At 46.1% G+C, this 18,855-nt stretch overlaps 1 protein-coding gene across 1 annotated transcript in view; it reads left to right on the forward strand.

Moving 5' to 3' along the window:
* The window catches only part of Acad11 (acyl-CoA dehydrogenase family member 11), a 72,269-nt gene extending 58,390 nt beyond the window's left edge, over positions 1-13,879 (forward strand). The window contains exons 16-20 of the mRNA XM_050139519.1: positions 252-323; positions 1,124-1,278; positions 8,792-8,908; positions 9,686-9,795; positions 12,735-13,879. Coding sequence (XP_049995476.1) covers positions 252-323; positions 1,124-1,278; positions 8,792-8,908; positions 9,686-9,795; positions 12,735-12,849 — 569 coding nt within the window. The 3' untranslated portion in view covers positions 12,850-13,879. The remainder of the gene's footprint in view (positions 1-251; positions 324-1,123; positions 1,279-8,791; positions 8,909-9,685; positions 9,796-12,734) is intronic.
* The last annotated feature ends 4,976 nt before the right edge of the window (positions 13,880-18,855 follow it).

The following is an 18,855-nucleotide window of genomic DNA, read 5'->3' on the forward strand; positions in this document are numbered from 1 at the left end:
GGCTGAGTTCTACCCTGTCCACAATATATTCATCTTTGAAATGCTACTTTCACTGAATAATTATGATTCTATTATATAATTATTAACATAAAGTATAATTGTGTAATATAAATATAATAAAATATGTGGTAATATTATATAATTATACCTTATATAATAATATAAAATATAATTATACTTTATAGCAGAGTCACTGTGACATCTTTGCTCAACTTATTTTGTATTTTAAATGATCATTTTCTGTTTTGTAGATAATGAACATGGTGGGCACTGGGAGGTCCATTTTAATCATGTGCGAGTTCCTGCTACCAATTTAATACTGGGTAAGTATTACCCCCCCCACACACACACACAGTATTGTGTATTTCTATTCCCAGGTCTGAATCTGTAAAAGATATACATCATTAGTTTAGATACCTCCCATCTTATTCCAATTATCAAGGAAAATGTTCATTTTGTGTATTTTTCTTCTCTGGGTTGATATGGTTTTATCTCAGTGTTAAATGAGAGTCTTGTGTCTTATAACAGCTAGAAACATAACTGAATACAAACATTATCCAACTGAGAGCAACATGCTTTTTCTAAAGCGAGGTCATGGGCTCCCTACTAGTTTTAAGAAAATGTCAATACTTGCATTTGATTCAGATCCAAGAGAGAATAGACGGAATAAAATTTTACATGTTCACTACATGCCTGAGGTGACGTCATCTCTCCATTCACTGGAAACCTCCCAACCGTCACAGGGTGGTTTTTCCTCTCATTTCCACCCCACCCCCACACACAGACCCTGGGATCACAATGGAGGACAAACTGCCCCGCCTTTGCCTTTCTTTATCTCTCTGTGTCTCCCTTATTCACAGCCTTTTTTCCTGGACTCCAGATTCTTAAGGCAGGGACAGCATCTCAGCTTTCTTTGTAGCCATTGGCACTTTACTCAGGGGACAGTCCTTACATTAGACTGGAATCCAGATTCCCCTACAGCCTAATGAACTTGATCGCAAACTTGACTCTTTCCTCACCAAAGACTCTTTATAGTAAGGACAGCTCCGCCTTTCCTAGAAGTCGTGTAGATAAAAGGGACTGGCTGAGTCACCCTCACCACGTTCTGCTTGCCTTCTCACAGGTGAAGGCAGGGGGTTTGAAATTTCCCAAGGCCGCCTTGGACCTGGAAGAATCCACCACTGCATGAGAAGCGTGGGTTTGGCCGAGCGCATTCTGCAGCTCATGTGTGAACGGGCAGTACAGAGGGTAGCCTTCAAGAAGAAGCTGTACGAGCACGTAAGAGGATCTTGAATGTCCGGGAGCTTGCTGTAGCCTGCTAACCTACTCTGACCTTAGTGAGAGGAGCCTGTGTGCTGGAGTGGTTTCCTCTAAGTGAGCTGGAGAATCTCTGCTGAGGGCGTGGTCACGTCCTGCGTGAGAAGCTGCTTTTCCCTGTGAAACATTAGCAAATCGTTAATGCTTCAATACCCAGCATAGAGAGTGTAGAGAGGCCTAGCACATCACAGCTCACTGAGGACTTGGGGGACTGTCATAGTAAAAGAACTAGCCTTTTCCTTTGGGTTTTGGGAGGGAATTAGAACAGATAAGTGTAAACATAGAGGAAAACAGTACATTGTAGGCAGAGTTTTTCATGGGGACCACTGGTCAGCTCTGTCCCACCATCTGATTCCCAAATAACCACACAGAGTTATTGTTAATTATAAATGCTCATCCAATAGTTTAGGCTTATTACTAACTAGCCCTTACATCTAAATTCATCCATATTTCTTATCTGTGCTCTACCAGGTGGTGGCACTTTATTTCAGCAAGGCAGTTTCATCTCCTGCTTGATCCCACCCTTCCCCCCTCCCCTGTACTTTCTGTCTTCAAGTCTTGCCTAACCTCTTCCTGCCTAGCTATTGGTCAGTCAGTTCTTTTATTAAACAAATCAGAAGGCACCTTGGCAAAGACACATCTTCACAGTATACAAAAAGATTATTCCATAACAGTACATAATTTAGAGAAAGAAGAAATATTCAATGATAGATTAAATAATGGGATGAGCTGACTCTGGAGGAAGCCAGTTTGCTACTGATGGAGAAACATAAAAATGGAGCCAGCATTTAATTGGTGGTACATGGTTTTTGAATTTTCATCTATAAATTATATACTGTTGTGTCTGTTATTAACAACCCACTATGAATATTGTTATAAATATACAGGAAAATTAAGTTGTGTATATCAGCAGAGGGAAGTGGGATAGCTACAGGCCCTGGAGAACCTACAAGAGAGATGTTCTCTTCTAATTTTTAAGAAACAAGAAACTTAGTATTAGGTATTTAATCTTACTGCTGCTCACATGCTAGTATTAGGTCTATCTTGTGTTGACGGAGGTATTGTGTTTACTGCACACATGTGTTTTATTGCATGAGTCCCCTGCACAGCTATAACCTCAGAATGTTTCACAGCGGCTTTTTTTTTTCTTTCTTTCTGTCTTCCTTTTTTTGTTGTTGTTGTTTTGTTTTTGTTTTTCTATATGGTTTCACTGTGTAGCCATGGCTATCTTGGAACTCAGTTTGTAGACCAGGCTGGCCTTGAACTCAGAGAGCTATCTGCCTCTACCTCCCAAGGGCTAGGATTAAAGGCGTGCACCACCAGCACACCCAGCTTTCCCGTAGGTTTTTATAAGCTGTGTTTGCCTTGTGAAGCACTCCATCTTCAATGTTGGTTTTGAGAGCAGTGCTTGAAATTACCTAGCGTGAGTGAGAAGGAAACACGGAACACACAACAAACCCGCTTAGGAGTTTATTAGAGGGGGCATGCACAGGCCCGGGGAAGTCAGTGTGCAGAGAGAGGGAGGAAGGTGGCATGTCCAGCTTTTAAAAGCTGCCTAGCGCATGCGCACAGGGGTTGATGTGGCTATGTCATATGCAGATGACGGGGCTCACGCATGTACACAAAGGTCTAACTGAGTCATATGTGGATGACGCACCCACGCATGTGTGCAAGACCTTAGCTGAGTCATACGTGGATGATGTAATCCACACCACACGTGGCTCACAGGGGGCCCTTTAACATCCCTGGGGGCCCTTAGGCACTTCTGCCTGGGGGCTTGTCTGCACATGAATGGCCCCTAGAACCCGGAAGTATCAGCCTGATGTGGCTGAAGTCATTACAATGCTGGTACAGATATAAATACAAATGCTAACAATAGTAGCATTGTAGCAGAAAAGAAACTGGAAGGAGGAGGGGTCTGCAAAATACAACGGCAGTAGTTACTTAACAGTAATATTTGCGAAGTGTTCGTGCTCACTCAACATGGGCATTGTTTCACTGTTTTTAAGAAGAACGCAGCCAGCCTCATACACCATTTGCAGTAACGATCTGGAGGAAGCCCCTTGGTGTATAGAGAGGACAGGAATCAGCAGTTGAGGAGCACTGTGGGAAGATATGGGGGATCATGATGAATATGGCCCTGTTGCTGCCAAAAAGGGACTTCTGAGTTGCCGACGGCACTGGCCATGACTTCTTCCCAGTAGCTTTTTGAGCTTGTCATGTAAGTGCCAGAGGACATGGTAGGGTGTCCAGCAGGCCTCTGATAAAGTTAAAGGGAGAGCCTGGTGGGGTGTCCAGCAGGCCCCTGATAAAGGCGAAGGGAAAATCTGGTGGGATGCCCAACTCTGCCCCTCTGCCCCTCTGCTCCTGCCTCCCAGTGCTGTAATTAAAGGCATACACCAGCACACCTGACCTGAGTGGTGGGTTTTAAATTTAATTTAATTAATTAATTTTTATTTTATATGCATTGGTGCTTTCCCATGGGTATCGGATCCCCTGGAACTGGAATTACAGACAATTGTGAGCTGCTGAGTGGGTGCACGGAATCAAACCCAGATCCTCTGGAAGAGCAGTCAGTGCTCTTACCCACTGAGCCATCTCTCCAGCCCCCCGAGTGGTGTTTGAATGCTGCACCAGGGAGGATTTCAACCCCCCCCCCCCGTTCTTTAATATATCCTGCTATGCCGGTGAGGGCTTAACATGTGTCTCCTTCTACTGGACCCCTCTCCCATCTGGCTCGAATTAATGGAGCTGGCAGAAGCAGAGAGAGAGAACGTGAAGGCATGTCGCAAACAAGAGTCCGCTCCAGTTCTTTCCTTCAATTTGTAAAAATGACATTTTGTTTCCCTGAGTGAGAGGACTTCTTCCAGCTGCCTTCTAGATCACTGCAGCTCTGAAATAGAATGTCAGCTTAGTCAATACATTTGGCTATTTCCCGGAGCGGTCAGTGTTCACCCGTCAGTGCTCTTCAGCAAATCTGGGGTCTGAGGAGGCCCAGCTGGGAACTCGGTCCTTCCTTCTAAAAGCTAAGAAGGAGGAACATTTAAGTCTATTCATGAAGTTGTGATTTCCCTGTTTGCCATTCATCAAAAAAAAAAAAAAAAAAAAACCATTAGCTTCTGGCAGCCTGCTTGGAATTAGTTCTGAGCCTGTTTTCATCCACCAGGCCAGTCCTGACCTGAGTACTGGGACCCCAGACTACCGCCATGCTGAGTCTGTGGCTGTGGTTTTGGAAAGTAAGAGGCAGCAGATGAAGTTCTTTCAAAAAACATTGTTAGCCAGGTGTGGTGGTGCGCGCCTTCAGTCCCAGCACTCGGGAGGCAGAGACAGGTGGAGCTCTGTGAGTTCGAGGCCAGCCTGGTCTACAGAGTGAGTTCTAGGATGTCAGGGCTATTAGAGAGAAACCCTGTCTCGGAAAAATAAATATTTTTCTACTTGATTCAATACATGTGATCACAATGAAATCAATATAAAAATAGGATTAATGAGGTAGTTTGCGTTTTCAAATTGAGTGCATATTTTACATTTCGTGCTACATTTAGACATACTTCAAATCTTAGACGCCACGGGAGGCTGAGGAAGGATGGCTGAGCATAAGATGACTGTGGGAGATTCCCACGGCTTGAATCAAGCGCTGTAATTGCTGGGCAGGCTTAGCAAGCGTCGTAAACAATAGTTCTGTCTTTAAAATTGGGAACCCGGAAAAATCCATTTTGATCATCTGGGATCATTTACTATGCCTCCTGCACTCCCCTGCTGAATTATGAAAGCCCAGTTGCTTCTGAGATGATGTTGATGTTGCCATGGATATCGTGAGGCTACAGATTTCCCATCAGCATAGGCTCATTTAGGCTGTCCTTTCATGGAGCAAACTTACTTCCTCTCAACACCACATCTTCATTGACTCCTAGCAACCATGACCTGCTCCACTTGAAGTCCTCTTTTCATTCCAGACATGGGATTATATAATATGTAAGCATTTGGGGGTTGACTGTCTCCCCCAGTCACTGTTCTTTGGACAACCACAAGCTGTGCGATTCAGTAGCCAGCAGTACCGCCGAGCATCATCTCTTTGCTTAGCCTCTGTAACATGAGGGCCTGCTTGTTGGGGTTTCTGTCCTGCCCAGTTCCCACAGTCGTTAGGTCCCAGAGAATCACACAGAAGGTCTACGTAAGTTATAAACTGATTGGCCCATTTGCTCAGGCTTTGTATTAGCTCTTATAACATATATTAACCCATTATTCTTATATATGTTAGCCACATTTCTCAGTACCTTTTTCAGTGGGGCAGGTCACATCCTGCTTCTTTGGTGTCTGGGCAGGACTGCAGGAGGAGCTTCCTTCTTCCCAGAATACTCCTGTTCTCATTATCCCACCTCTACTTCCTGCCTGGCTACTGGCCAATCAGCATTTATTTAAAATATAATGGACAGAATATAGAATTGTCCCACACCAAGCCTCACTACAGGTGAGCTTTGCATCTGCTAAGGGACACCTGCGCCATTTGTGATTTTATGTCTTGGGTTGTTATGCAGCTGGTAGTGGGTGAATACTAACATCATTTCCCTGAGATGCAAGCCGAGAGAACGGTTCCTGGGCAATGTGTCATTGTCTGTTCAGCCCACAAGCTGTATGTGAGGGGTCCAGTTTCTGTGCATCCCCACCAGCATGTGTTGGTGCCACCGTTTTCTTTATGTGGGCATTCTGATTGGCTTATACTGATATGTCAAATTCTTTATGTCACCCTTATAGGGACATCTTGTCATTATTTGCCACATCCTTCCTTTGGGCTTGTGTCTGATGTCCATTGTCTACCTCGATAGTTTGATGTTTTCTACTGAGTTAGCTTACATTCTGGGCACTGTACTCTACCAGCTCTGTGGTTTTCAAGTATCCCCCCCCCTTGGCGTTTTTTCCCCATCCTTTAACAGGGTCTTTCATGGAGCAGAAGTATCCTACTGTAGTGACCTTCACTTGTCCTGTTGTCTTTGTGGCCCATGTTCAGGCATCAGTCTGAGGGCCTTTGTTTTGCCCGTCTGTGCTGAAGGTTTTATCTGACTGTTTTCCCAAGATCTTGCACTTTGTCCTGGAGAACAGCAGTCATAATGTAAGGCATGGGCCTTCACAGTCCTGTTCCTGTCTGTTCGTTTGTTCCAACACTTGGTGGAGTAGTGTCTTTTCTCCATCTACAGAGGTCATTCGCTGCTGTTTTATTTCTGGTTCTCATATGTCTGAACTCTCTGTGAGTCTTTGTCTACCAGTACTGCACATTTTTATACAACTCGTCTCAAAATAAGCTGGACTAAATTCTCTCACTTCACTCTCCTCTTTAAATGTTCCAGGTACTCTAGACCCTTTGCTTTCCCACGCAGTTCTGCTTTGAAGTTCGCTTTCCCTGCCATCTGATTGTGTTTGCATGACACATCTTTTCCCCTTTGTTTTGCATATTTTGCTCTGTCATATTTCAAGAACATTGCTTCAAGTCTTGTAAGAACAGACTTGCCAATAGCAAATAAATACATCAAAGGAAGACCAAAAGTGCCAAGAATGCAGGCTGGTACCACTGTGAAATATCTCTGACTAAAGGATTACTAACAGTACCCAGTGCTTGGGAAACATCTAGAATTGTCAGTCAGCAGTATAAACACTACCTAGTACAACCACTTAAACCAACTCTCTATCTATCTATCTATCTATCTATCTATCTATCTATCTATCTATCTATCTCCTTTTCTTTTTGATTTTTAAAACATGATTTCTCTGTGTAGCCTTCCTTGCCTGTCCTAGAATTTGCTACCAGGCTGGCCTTGAACTCAGAGATTCGCCTGGCTCTGCCTCCCGAGTGCTGAGATTAAACATGTGCACCTCCACTGCCTGGCAGCCAATTATTTCTTATAAATGTTATCCATTGGCAAACAATTCTGCTTCTGGTGTTTGCTTTTTAAAACGATAAAATGAGGAGGCTGGAGGGATGGCTCAGCGGTTAAGAGCACTGACTGCTCTTCCAGAGGACTTAGGTCAATTCCCAGCACCCACATGGCGGCTAACAACTGTCTCTAATGCCAAGGTCTGACACCCTCACACAGACATACATGGAGGTAAAATACTAATGCAAATGAGATAAAAGTAAATAAATTATAAAACAATAAAACAAAGAAGTCATACTTATCCCAAAGCCTGTATGGAAAGGTTTACAGAAGCTCTGTCAACCAGAAGTTGGCACGGCCCCAGTGTCCCTCGGCAGATGAATGGGCAAGCAGACAGTGCCCATCCCCAGAACGGAGTCATTCTCAGTAACAAGCATCCCTGACAGTTAAAGAACAGATGGACTTGGGTAGAATTCAAAGCATTACACTGGGTGAAAGCAGCCGTTCCCCGTCAAAACCTTGCCAGATGATCTCACTGCACAGCGTTACACACCCTGGAAAAGGCAAAGCTATGGGGCGACCTGTCACGGGGGTTGGGAGTGTGGGGCTATGAGACCAGCCCACCGCTGCACTGGGGAGCTTGCGGGAGGAGACTGTTGTACGTCACACCTGTGTGTTAAACTCGCAGAGCTGTTCCCATGAGGTCTTCCCGCTTGTCTGGGGGTGGGCTCTGTTTGTTCGTTATGTGTATGGGTGTTTTGCCTGCACTGCGTGTGAACCAGAAGAGAGCATCAGATCCTCTGGAACTGGAGTTATAGATGGTTGTAAGCTGTTGTGTGGGTGCTGGGAACTGACGACTGGGTCCTCTGGAAAAACAGCCAGTGCTTTTAATCACCAGGCCCTCTCTGCAGCCCTAGTTGTTTTGTTTTGTTGACAGGGTCTCATGTAGCCTAGGCTAGCCTTGAACTCCTGATTCTTCAGCCTCTACTTCCTGAGTGTTGGGGTTATAGGTACAAGACACTTCTTTAAGGGGAAAGGTCATTTTTAATACATACCATCACAGTAAAGGGGTGGGTCGTCCTGAAAGTGTGCTGGGAATGATCGAGTCTGGTTAGAACCAGTTCCTCCGTTGTACACTGCAGAATGTCAGTGGGGCTGTAATTAGTGTTCACAAGGACCACAAAGGGTGGTTGGCAGTTCAGCCATCATATAACAGCAGAAATCAAGATACCCAAAATAGACATCTGCCACCATGCCTGACAGCCTGAGCTTGGAGATCGTGGCACAAGATATGCACATGTGCGCGCGCGTGCGCGCGCACGCGCACACACACACACACACACACACACATGTACACGTGCGCGTGTGCATATGCACATATTCTAAAACACCCAAAACAAATTATTTCTGAGCAAGCAACAGTTCTACAGTCTTCTCATTTTAACTGTGGTATTTCACAGGTTTGTAGCTAGGCTGGTGTTTTTTTTCAAGAGACTCAGATTTATATACAGCAAAAACTATACAGCAGGGCTTGTGGGCTACCACTGTCCCAGAAAAAGTTGATCAAACTACAAGACCACACTGATCCTCCCCTCGCTCTCCTCCAGGAGGTTGTGGCTCACTGGATCGCTAAAAGTCGCATAGCCATCGAGGAGGTCCGCTTGCTGACCCTGAAAGCAGCGCACAGTATAGACACCGTGGGCAGTGCTGCAGCCAGGAAGGAGGTGAGCTGCCCACCCACTCCACCCCTGCACCACCAGCTGCAGGGTCCTCTCCGCCTCTCCCACCCACTGGCTGTTTCAGGGTCTGTGCCCCCCCCCCATGACACTCAGATTACAGGAAGTCTCCTTGTGGTTTTGGTTTAAAGACTGAATGTCTGTTACCTGCTGGCCTAAGGCAATGGCTTTCAGGATGCAGAGCGCCTTAAGTCCTGGGCTGTCTGCATACCTGGAATCGATGGTGCCCACTGCACCTTGTGTCCAAAGCGTCTCTAGTATCTCTCTGCCTTGGGCATCAGGCTAGATAATGGAGCATATGGGACAATTCCCCCACACTGTGAATTCCACCTATTGTTGCCTGCCTTCTCACGGATCCAGCTGATCTGGAGTGAGGGCGTACTTATTTTATTCTAAAAACTCATAATATTTCTAAGAAAAAAAACCTGATTAATGGAGCGAAGACCATGGACTTTGTGTGACCACAAACAGTCTGCGTATGATTTATACGTCCGCCTGAAATCCCTTTGGAAACAAGGCAGCTTAGAAACAGATGTCGCCTGGAAGCAAGATCCCTTCCCAGAGCATCACTGCTGACTGAAATAAAGCCCTTGCTTTAACGCTGCAGCCTTCTGTTGGCCTCCAGCACAGATCCTGTTTAGTGGTGACTCGGGTGTGGGAACGTTTCCTTGTTTTACTTCACAGAGAACTGCCAATTCTCTCAAATGCTGGCACACTGTGTATAGTCTGAGAGACGAACATTCTTTTCCTATCTTGCTTTTGTAGATTGCAATGATCAAAGTGGCTGCCCCCAAAGCCATCTGCAAAATAGCTGACCGGGCCATCCAGGTGTACGGAGGGGCGGGCGTTTCCCAGGATTACCCTCTGGCTCGAATGTAAGTGCATGTCACCTAAGAATATTTACACCGAGTGTCGGGGAGATGATTTGGTGGAGGAAATGCTCTCCCTGCAGGTGTGCGATCCTGAGTTTGAATTTCAGGCACCCAGCTAAAGGTGGGTACAGTGTCTGTAGTTTCACTGCTTCAAGCTGGGAGGCAGAGGCAAGGGGAGCTAGCCTGGCTTCCAAAGCAGTGAACAAAGGGCAAGGTGAGGATCAGTACCCACGATTGTTGTCCTCTGATCTCCTCATAGGCACCGTAGTGTGTGTGCATGCACACACACACGCATGTACCAACACCATACACAAAAATTTTCAAACTAATGTACTTGAAAACATGAAGATTGAAATAAGTGTCAATCAAAAGATGAAATCAGGTTTTAATCTACAGATGCTTTGACGGTAATTGTTTAGGAAAACATTAAGGATGCTTCCTGTATGTTCCTGAGAGTGCAGTGACCTGGGGGGTTACAGTGGACTTTGGCTCTAAGAAAGCTGCTCTTAGCACAGCTTTGTTAGCCTTTGCCTGAGGGGTGCGCTGAGGGCTTCTGTGCTCCCACACGGAGTTCCACCTAGAAGCAGGAAGAAGGGGAGGGCCCAGAGTCATGGAGGGGCCCAGAGCCAGGCCCTGTGTCCACCCACCAAGAGGCAGCAGCTGAGTTTGCAGTATTGGTGGCAATGACCGTCTCGTGCTGGCTACTGGGGGACATGACGGAAAGTTCCCTGTTCCCCACTTGCCCTTCTCCACACATGCACTGTGTCATGTTCTTGTCTCACTGTGGGGGCCGTCTTACCCATGTCCATCTTTAACCTAAGAAGGAGCTAACTGCACCGCCGTTCTGTCGGCTGCTGTGACTGCCATCAGAGCTCTTGGTTCCCATCAGGTCGGATAATGAGCAAACCACGCGTGAGAGCAGCCCACTTAGGCCTTACTGTAAAGTTTCGCCCTTTGGCCAGCGTGGTGGTACCTGACTGAAATTACAGTCCTTGGGGATTGGGTAATGACAGGAAGACTGAGAGGGACTTCTGCCTGGAGCATGTGACAAGTTAGAGACCAGCCCTAGCCACACAGAGAGGCCCTGCTTCAAAACCAAACAGAGCATTTTGCTTTCCCCGAGTTGGGGCTTTTATTTAGTAATGTGTTATCTAGTTACATGTGTTAACTATATATACAGTAGACAATGGAGTTCATTATGACGTTTCCAAATATGTACGCAGCCTGCAGTGATGGATGGGAGCTTTTAAAAAAATATTTATTTGGGCTGGAGAGATGGCTTAGTGGTTAAGAGCATTGCCTGCTCTTCCAAAGGTTCTGAGTTCAATTCCCAGCAACCACATGGTGGCTCATAACCATCTGTAATGAGGTCTGGTGCCCTCTTCTGGCCTGCAAACATACATACAGATAGACCATTGTATACATAATAAATAAATAAATATTTAAAAAATATTCATTTGTTTGATTGGACTCTCACTTTTTTGTTTGAGATTAAAAATCTCCTGTAGCCCAGGCTAGCCTCAAACTCAACTTGCTCTGTAGCAAAGGAAGACCTTGAACTTCTGATGATCCTCTTGTCTCTAACTCCCAAGTGCTAGAAATATAGGCTTGTGACATCACATCTGGCTTTGATGCGGTGCTGGGGATCAAACTCAGGGCCCTTGCATTCTAGGTGAGCACCGTGCCAAAAGGGCCACCCCTAGCTTCTAGAACTGCTTTCTTTCTCTTCTGGATGCAGGACTCCCTGACACTTGGTTTGTAAGCCTGTCTGCTGGGCATGGTCCCCAGATTCTGCTTGTTGTGAAAAGCGTCTCTCCTGTTTCTAAAGGCTAGCTCAGCCGGGTGTTGTGATCTTGTTTGGCAGCTACCTCCTTTCACAACTGGAATACAATCCTTCCTGGCCTATGGTTTTGTGCTGAGGAATCTGTGGAGAGTCTAAAAAGGATAGCCCTCCACGTGGCTGGGTACCATTCTCTTGCAGATACAATTCCTGTTCCACCTTGTACCATTGGCAGCTGCATACAGTCTGCCATGGTGATAACCTCTCCCGTCATGTCTATATGAGGTCCTATGTCTCTACTGTTTCACTGAATGGATTTTATATCCGCTGAGCTTTTTCCCCTTGCCTTGTATTCTAAAAATGTATTCAATGGCACCTCCAGATCCCAGAACTCTCTCTCCTTCCTTTGTATGTCCTCTGTTTGATGGAGCAATACAAAAGAGAGTTGAGAGGAACTTTCCTTGGGTTCGGTTCCCTCCTCGGCATGCAAGAGTCACAGCTCTGATATCTGGTCTGCTCCCACCACCACACCTATGTGATTTCTCTCAGGTCCCATGCCTGTGCCTTGTGCTCCCACACACTATTGTCAGGAGCAGATGTGAGAGTAAAGAGAGGGTTGATGATCCTGCCTGCCCACATGCAGCATCTGGCCAGGGACCGCTGTCTGCTCAGGTCTACACACACGTCTGACCCCTCACTGCTGAGGGCAGGAACCAAAACTAGCAGAAGCCCTCCTCGAGGAAGTTCCTTTCACCCAGTTGAGATCACGGCTCAGGGTTACTGCTCCTACTGTCAGAGTAGCCACACAGAAAGAAGCCCACACTCAGTTCTGTCTACACCATTGTCTGAACTGCCACAGTGTCCCCACTCCTGCGTGGTCTGTGGAGACAGTGGATCACTCTGATTCCGCCACCAAAGTTCTTAGCCACAGTAAAGAAGCTCCCCTCACAAGTACCAGTTCCCACAGTCCGGTGATCTGCGCCTCTGGGCAGCCATCTTGAATCTTCCTGAGCTGGGGACGTTAAAATGGCAGCTTCAGAAACCCTTGGCTTCCTCACGTCGCGTTCCTTGTACTCTTTCCTTTTCTCGGATTGGGGTGAACATGACCTGATAGCATTGTGTTCTCTGAAAAGTCTGTGACCCCGCTCTCTCACCCTTCCAGGTATGCTACAATACGCACCCTGCGCTTAGCAGATGGACCTGACGAAGTCCACCTCTCTGCCATCGCCAAAATGGAGCTTCAGGAGCAGGCCAGACGGTTGACAGCCAGGATGTGAGGGGAGCAGCCTGCCCCATCCCACCGCTGGAGAGGCTGGAACTCAAGTCTTCCATTTCTGCAGGAGTTTGAGTGCAAGGCTAATTATTCACTGTGGTAAAGATTTTAGTATCTATTTTGATCATTGGGTTTATAATGTTAAAGATCACACAGATGTGAGGTTAAATAGGAAATTCCACAGCTGTCATCATGGAGTGTTGTACCTAATGGTTTAGCATTTGCCTTATACACGTGACCTGTGATGACCTGTGATGAGGTCGTACAGGGAATGGCAGAGCTGTTTCTGGATTGTGAGCATGAAAAGCGATTTGCTTTGACTTTCGGGAACTAAGCCATGTGAATAGACACCCAGACCTGTTTCATCTTGTCCTGAAAACATATGTCGTGGTACCCCCTTTGAATAATGTTCTGGAGGTTCGAGTAGCACCTCAGAGAAAGACATAGCGGGAAGTTCTTCTGAGTTCCCCTGCAAAGCCTCTTCCTAACCCAGCAGGAAGCAGTTCTGGTTAAAGTTCACAAGAAAATGTAGCATTGTCAGGGGAACACACAATCAAGAGCACTTAAGTTAAACAGAAAACGCCTCTGAGAGCCTTCACCAGCTGCTGCTCAGAGCTCTTCAGTCCCGTGAGAGCCGGTCTGGCCAGGTCAGCCTTGGGGCTGGTCCTGTCAGAGCTGCCCCTACAGGGCAACTGTTGCCACCATGGGCCTCAGCATTGAAAGTTTAAATACATATTTTCAGTTCGGTTGCTGGGAAAACCGTTAAGTATAGCTGGGTGTTACATATATAAGGCTCGGGTAGGTGGATCTACTTTTTCAAGTGTGGATGTTTTGAACTCTAAATACAAAGAGAAGTATTTTAAATCAAAATTTGGTATCCAAATAATCACAGGAAGTGTAAAATACATATTGGATTTTGAAAACTTAACTGAAAATAATTTAAAATATTTCATGGATAAATACCTTTCTATATTGATCATATATTGAATTATATTTTGGAAATATTAAGTTGAATAAAATATACCCAAATCTTCTCTGTTTCTCATTGCCATTTTATGGTGTGAATACCACTGGAAAAAACAGCTGGGATATTTTTAAAATTTTCAAACCAAAGTATTTTCGGTGGTAAAATCATTAACCTTTTCATCAGAAAGTGTGCTCATGGCATTGGATTGTGGATGACCGGAGACGCTGTCTGTTGTGGTTGAGTTTCTTCTAGAGGGCGTTGTGTAGGGGAAGCCGGGTCTGCCACAGACCTGGGCTAGGAGCTGTGTCACGTGGACTTTACAACTTCTGCCTCTGTGCCCTCAGCTCCCTCTGACTCCCTTCCTTTACAATACAGTGGGATCTCCTTTTCAATCCTGGGCGCTTGTTTCCTGAGCTACTGTGAGAATCCCGGGCGCCATGGAGGAGCAACTTGAACCTGGGACCATAGTAAAGCTCTTTATACAGTTTCCTTGTCTGCAGCTCATCAAATCTTAGCAGCAAATATACGTACTCTTCACTCTTTAAAGTTTTGGTTTAGGAGATATCAGGGGGACTGTTTGATTGTTTGGGTACCTGGCCTTGAACTCTGAATCCTCCTGCCTCTGCCTCCTGGGAATGTGAACATATTATACCACCATATCTGACCTAGGGTTTTCCTCTTTTGGCTTCATTTTGTTTTAAGCAATCTGAATTAAGGTTCATATATTAAAGTCTTGTAAGCACTTTCTCTCTCTGAGGGAATCCAGCTGCATGGCTGCAATTCATTCCAGCTCATTTATTGTCTTCTTGATGCTTTTCCTCAGCCAGGTCACTGCTTGTGACCCACACTGTACACAAAAATCCAATCCAATGTAAAATTGGTAGTTGCTTTCTAAAAGTCGATCCAATAATCTACCTTTTTATCGTCTCATATCTGTATCATCCCTTTTTTCTTTTCAGAGTAGATTCTGCCCTTTTATCCTGTCTGTATATTTTAGTAAATAAAGCTTGCCTGAAGATCAGCGAGTACACCCACACTGGTTAGCCACACAGACCAGGCAGTGGTGACACACACCTTTAATCCCAGTAGCCACACTAGTTTACCATGGAAGCCAGGCGGTAGTGGTGTGCACCTTTAATCCCAGCACTAGAGAGGAATATAAAATGGGAGGAGACAGCTCTCAGACACAGTCTCATTCTGAGGATTCAGGGCGGCAGGGTCGCCATTTCAGTTTGAGCTAGAGGTAAGAGCCAGTGGCTGGTACTTTGCTTCTCTGATCTTCAGGTTGAATTCCAATACCTGTCTCTGGGCTTTTGTTATTTGTGTTACACCACATCTCTTTCCTTACCTTTAATTTACTCAAACAAAATCACATTAAAATGATCAAAGGAGCAAAGCCAATGAGATGGCTCAGTCAGTGGGTAAAGTCACCGGCAGCCAAGCCTGGTGACCCGAATTTAGTACTGAGACCCACGTGGTGGAAAGAAGGAATCCCATACATACTCATACCACACACACACACACACACACACAGTCATGCGTATGCCTGCACATAAACACACAGAATAAATAAATGCAAAAAAAAGTCAGAAAGAAACAAGAATTTTTTAAGTGAAAAAGTTCCATTATAAAATAAGAGTGAGGGACCCCAGGCGTGGTGGGAGAATGAACTTATGATAAGCTTGTGCACTTTAAGCCATCTCTAGGATGCTGTCCCCACCCTATACAATACACACCCCCAAGGCAGTCACCAGAAATCACCATGGCCCTCCAAGATTTTTCCCGTGTGGTTGGTAGCAGAAGAGGATGGGAAGACATGAGCTCCGTGCGGAGAGCAGGCACAGTCATTCTCCTACAGGACACGGAGGGATTGCTGTGTGCTCCCAGGGGAGTAGCCAGTTAAGTTCCTCTGCCCTGTGGACAACATGGAACATCTACAGGCAAGCTGAGCCCTCACCAAGCTGTAGCTATTTAAGAAGGCGTTGCCACCATCAGTCCACACCCTCCCCATTGGTCCTCAGTTGGACTGTACTTAACCTGCCACAGGCACGCTGCTATTTCACCAGTGAGAGCAGGCAAGTCCCGTGTGAGACTGTATTCATGTGTGTCTTCATTTATCATCCTCCCCCTTATTTGAGTGAGGGTCTCTCATTGAACTGACTGATCAGAAAGCTTCAGGGATCCACCCCACCTCACCCCCACCCCAGAGCTAAGGTTATAGTCGTATACTGTTGTGTATATGATCACATTCTGACAAAGTTTGCTTTGAATCAGAGGGAAGAGCTAGCTACTAACCGACCAAAGTTAACCATAGAGGTGTTGTGTTGTCGGAGGCTGCTTCTTCGTTCCCGGCTGCCCAGACTCAAAATAACCACACAGAAACTGTATTAATTAAATTACTCCTTGGCCTATTAGTTCTAGTTTTTACTGGCTAGCTCTTACATTTCAAATTAATCCATTTCTTTTAATCTGTGTAATGCCACATGGCTGTGGCTTACTGGCAAGGTTCCGGTGCAATTGTCTCCTCCGCCCGCTTCATGGCATCTCTCTGACTCTGTCTACTCTCTTCTCCTCTGCCCTTTTGGAGTTCCTGTCTTGCCCTATTCTGCTAAGACACTGACTGAAACAGCTTTATTCATCAACCAATAAAAGCAACACATAGACAGAAGGACTTCCCACACCAGTGTTGGACTTTTAGAGAGTCAGGAAGAAGTAGGGTAGGACCTAGAGAGGATCTGACTGATTTTGGATGGAGGAACAGAAGAGATAGGTGGTCACTGGTTGCTTCTCCACTGCTTCTCCGACCATTCAGGTTCTTACCCCAATATCTTGATACCCGACTTTTATTGATATAGAATGATTAGATGAAGGCCACAGTACACCACCATGCCTGGCTTCTTACATGTCCTCATGCTTACACAGCGGACACTTTGCTGACTGAGTCATCTCCCCAGCCCCCAAATGTTGGTATTTCAATGGACACGAGACTTGCCAACAACTACTTTTCTTCATAAACCGAACTATGGCATTCTTTAGAAAGCTCAAAAAGACGGGGGGTTGAACCTGTGACATTCTTAAATAAAGGACATCGTCAAATGAAAGACAGTCACGAAAATTCTGCTATGATGGATACCGTACCATTGCATCAAGCCAGGTCGCCTTGCACAGTTTCTCCACTTTACAAGTGGAAGGAGGTGGTCCTCAGGAAGGAGCAGAGTGCCAAGGATACGGAGCTAGACAAGGCTGTGGGCTTCTGGCTTGTCCATCCCTGACAAGTATTTTTTTCACCTCCTTTTGGCCTGGGTTTCTGCAGCTGCCTCCTAACTAAACATGCAACCACAGCCTAAAAGCTGGCTGCTGCAGCCCTCTTGAGTGTGTGTCTGGCTTCCCCCTGACCAAGGAGAGTTCTCACTTCGGCTGTCTGGGTTTCATCAGAGCTTGTCCAATCCTGAGACCTGATCTCCTTTGCCTGGCCCATTCTAGCATCTTCTCCTGGTCTCTGTAGCAGCACACTTGCATACCCAGGCCCCAGAGTCTTAGCTCATGCTGCTTTCTATGTTTGGAAGGATTTCCTGAGATTTTCCAGAAGACCTGTTCAAAAGCCAAATGTTCTCTGTTGGCCATTGCCCTACACTGGCTCATCCCTCATATCGTTCCTTCTTTTCTACTCGCGGGGTTAGCTCACTCCTATCATATTTGTTTATGATCTGTTTTCCACGAGTGTATGTGGGCCCCCATGCTCTTCCCTCCAAACGTATTTATTTCATGTGTGTGTGTACACATTACGAGCGAGCACGAGTGTTTGTACATGTGTGTGCATGCGTGCTCATGTGCACCTGGCATCACCACCTCTTACTTGTGCTCAGAGTTAGGGGTGAAGATAAGGCAGGAAGGCCATTCAGAACATGCTGAGATCTGAAGAACTGCGGTCTGAGCCCCAGGTCAGAAGTGAACTTGGGCAGCCGACTGAGACCCACTTGAGTAGTGAAGGAAAACCAGCCCTAGGAAACAGCAAAACACCAGTGGCCAGAAGAGGGCTGGCCAGAGTCTGGGCAAGGAACTGATGACGCAGATAGTCAGTGAGCAGTGACAGCCAAGGGGATATGCGCTTAGCTTTTCTCTTACTATCTAGTCAGCCAGAGGGCTGTCATCCACTCTAGATACAGGGGAGTCAGGACACCGAAGAGAAACAAAACAGGTTCTGGTGACGGTTGGAATTCCCCAGGTTCACAACTAAGTAGAATTCTGGGCAGAGCCATTCCTTAATCCATTGCAGTTTATAATCCTACCATATTTCTCTCTTTGTTTTCAAGCATGTCTTTCTCATGATGGCATTTGCATGTCCCTTTAAGAGTAACCTACTCACAGCTCGAGTATGAGCAGTTGTCGGACTTGTTTTTGTCCTCTGCCTTTTCTTTATGCTGACTGGCAGGTGGACCCAGGGGGCAGCCTGAGCGAGGACTGGCCAGATGGGGACTGCTGGGAGATAGCTTGAGGCCACCACCCTCCTCTACGCAGGCGGATGCTCCTGATGAGGGAGAGGTGGGGACTGCAGGCGCCCGTCCCCAGCCCCTCTCGCTGGGCGCTCTTTTTCCTTCCTCTGCACCAGCTGGGTTAGCCGTCTGCGGCTCCTCCAGGGCCCAGATGTTGTGGAATAATCTTTCTGTACACCGTGAAGATGTGACACTTGGATTGGTTTAATAAAAGTCTAAACAGCCAATAGCTAGACAGGATTTTCAGGGCAGAGAGGATGCTGGGGGGAAAAAGGGAGGTGATGCCAGGGACACAGAGCCAGCAGTATGGGCTTTACATAGTAAAGGTGACTGAGCCACATAAAAGAAAGTAAATGAATAGAAATGGGCTAATTTACGTTATAAGAGCTAGTTAAAACCATGCCTAAGCTATCGGCCGAGCTTTCATGATTAGTAAGACGTCTTCATGTAGTTATTTGGGAGCTAGCAGGTGGGATGGAAAAATCTGCCTATGTCTGGACATTTGTGCACCCTCGGGTCTTTGCCGTTTGTTTACCTGAAAGCTTCCCTT

The sequence above is a fragment of the Alexandromys fortis genome, unplaced genomic scaffold (assembly GCF_014885135.2).
Source record: "Alexandromys fortis isolate MF-2015 unplaced genomic scaffold, M_Fortis_MF-2015_v1.1 scaffold_36, whole genome shotgun sequence".
NCBI classification, from domain to species: Eukaryota; Metazoa; Chordata; class Mammalia; order Rodentia; family Cricetidae; genus Alexandromys; species Alexandromys fortis.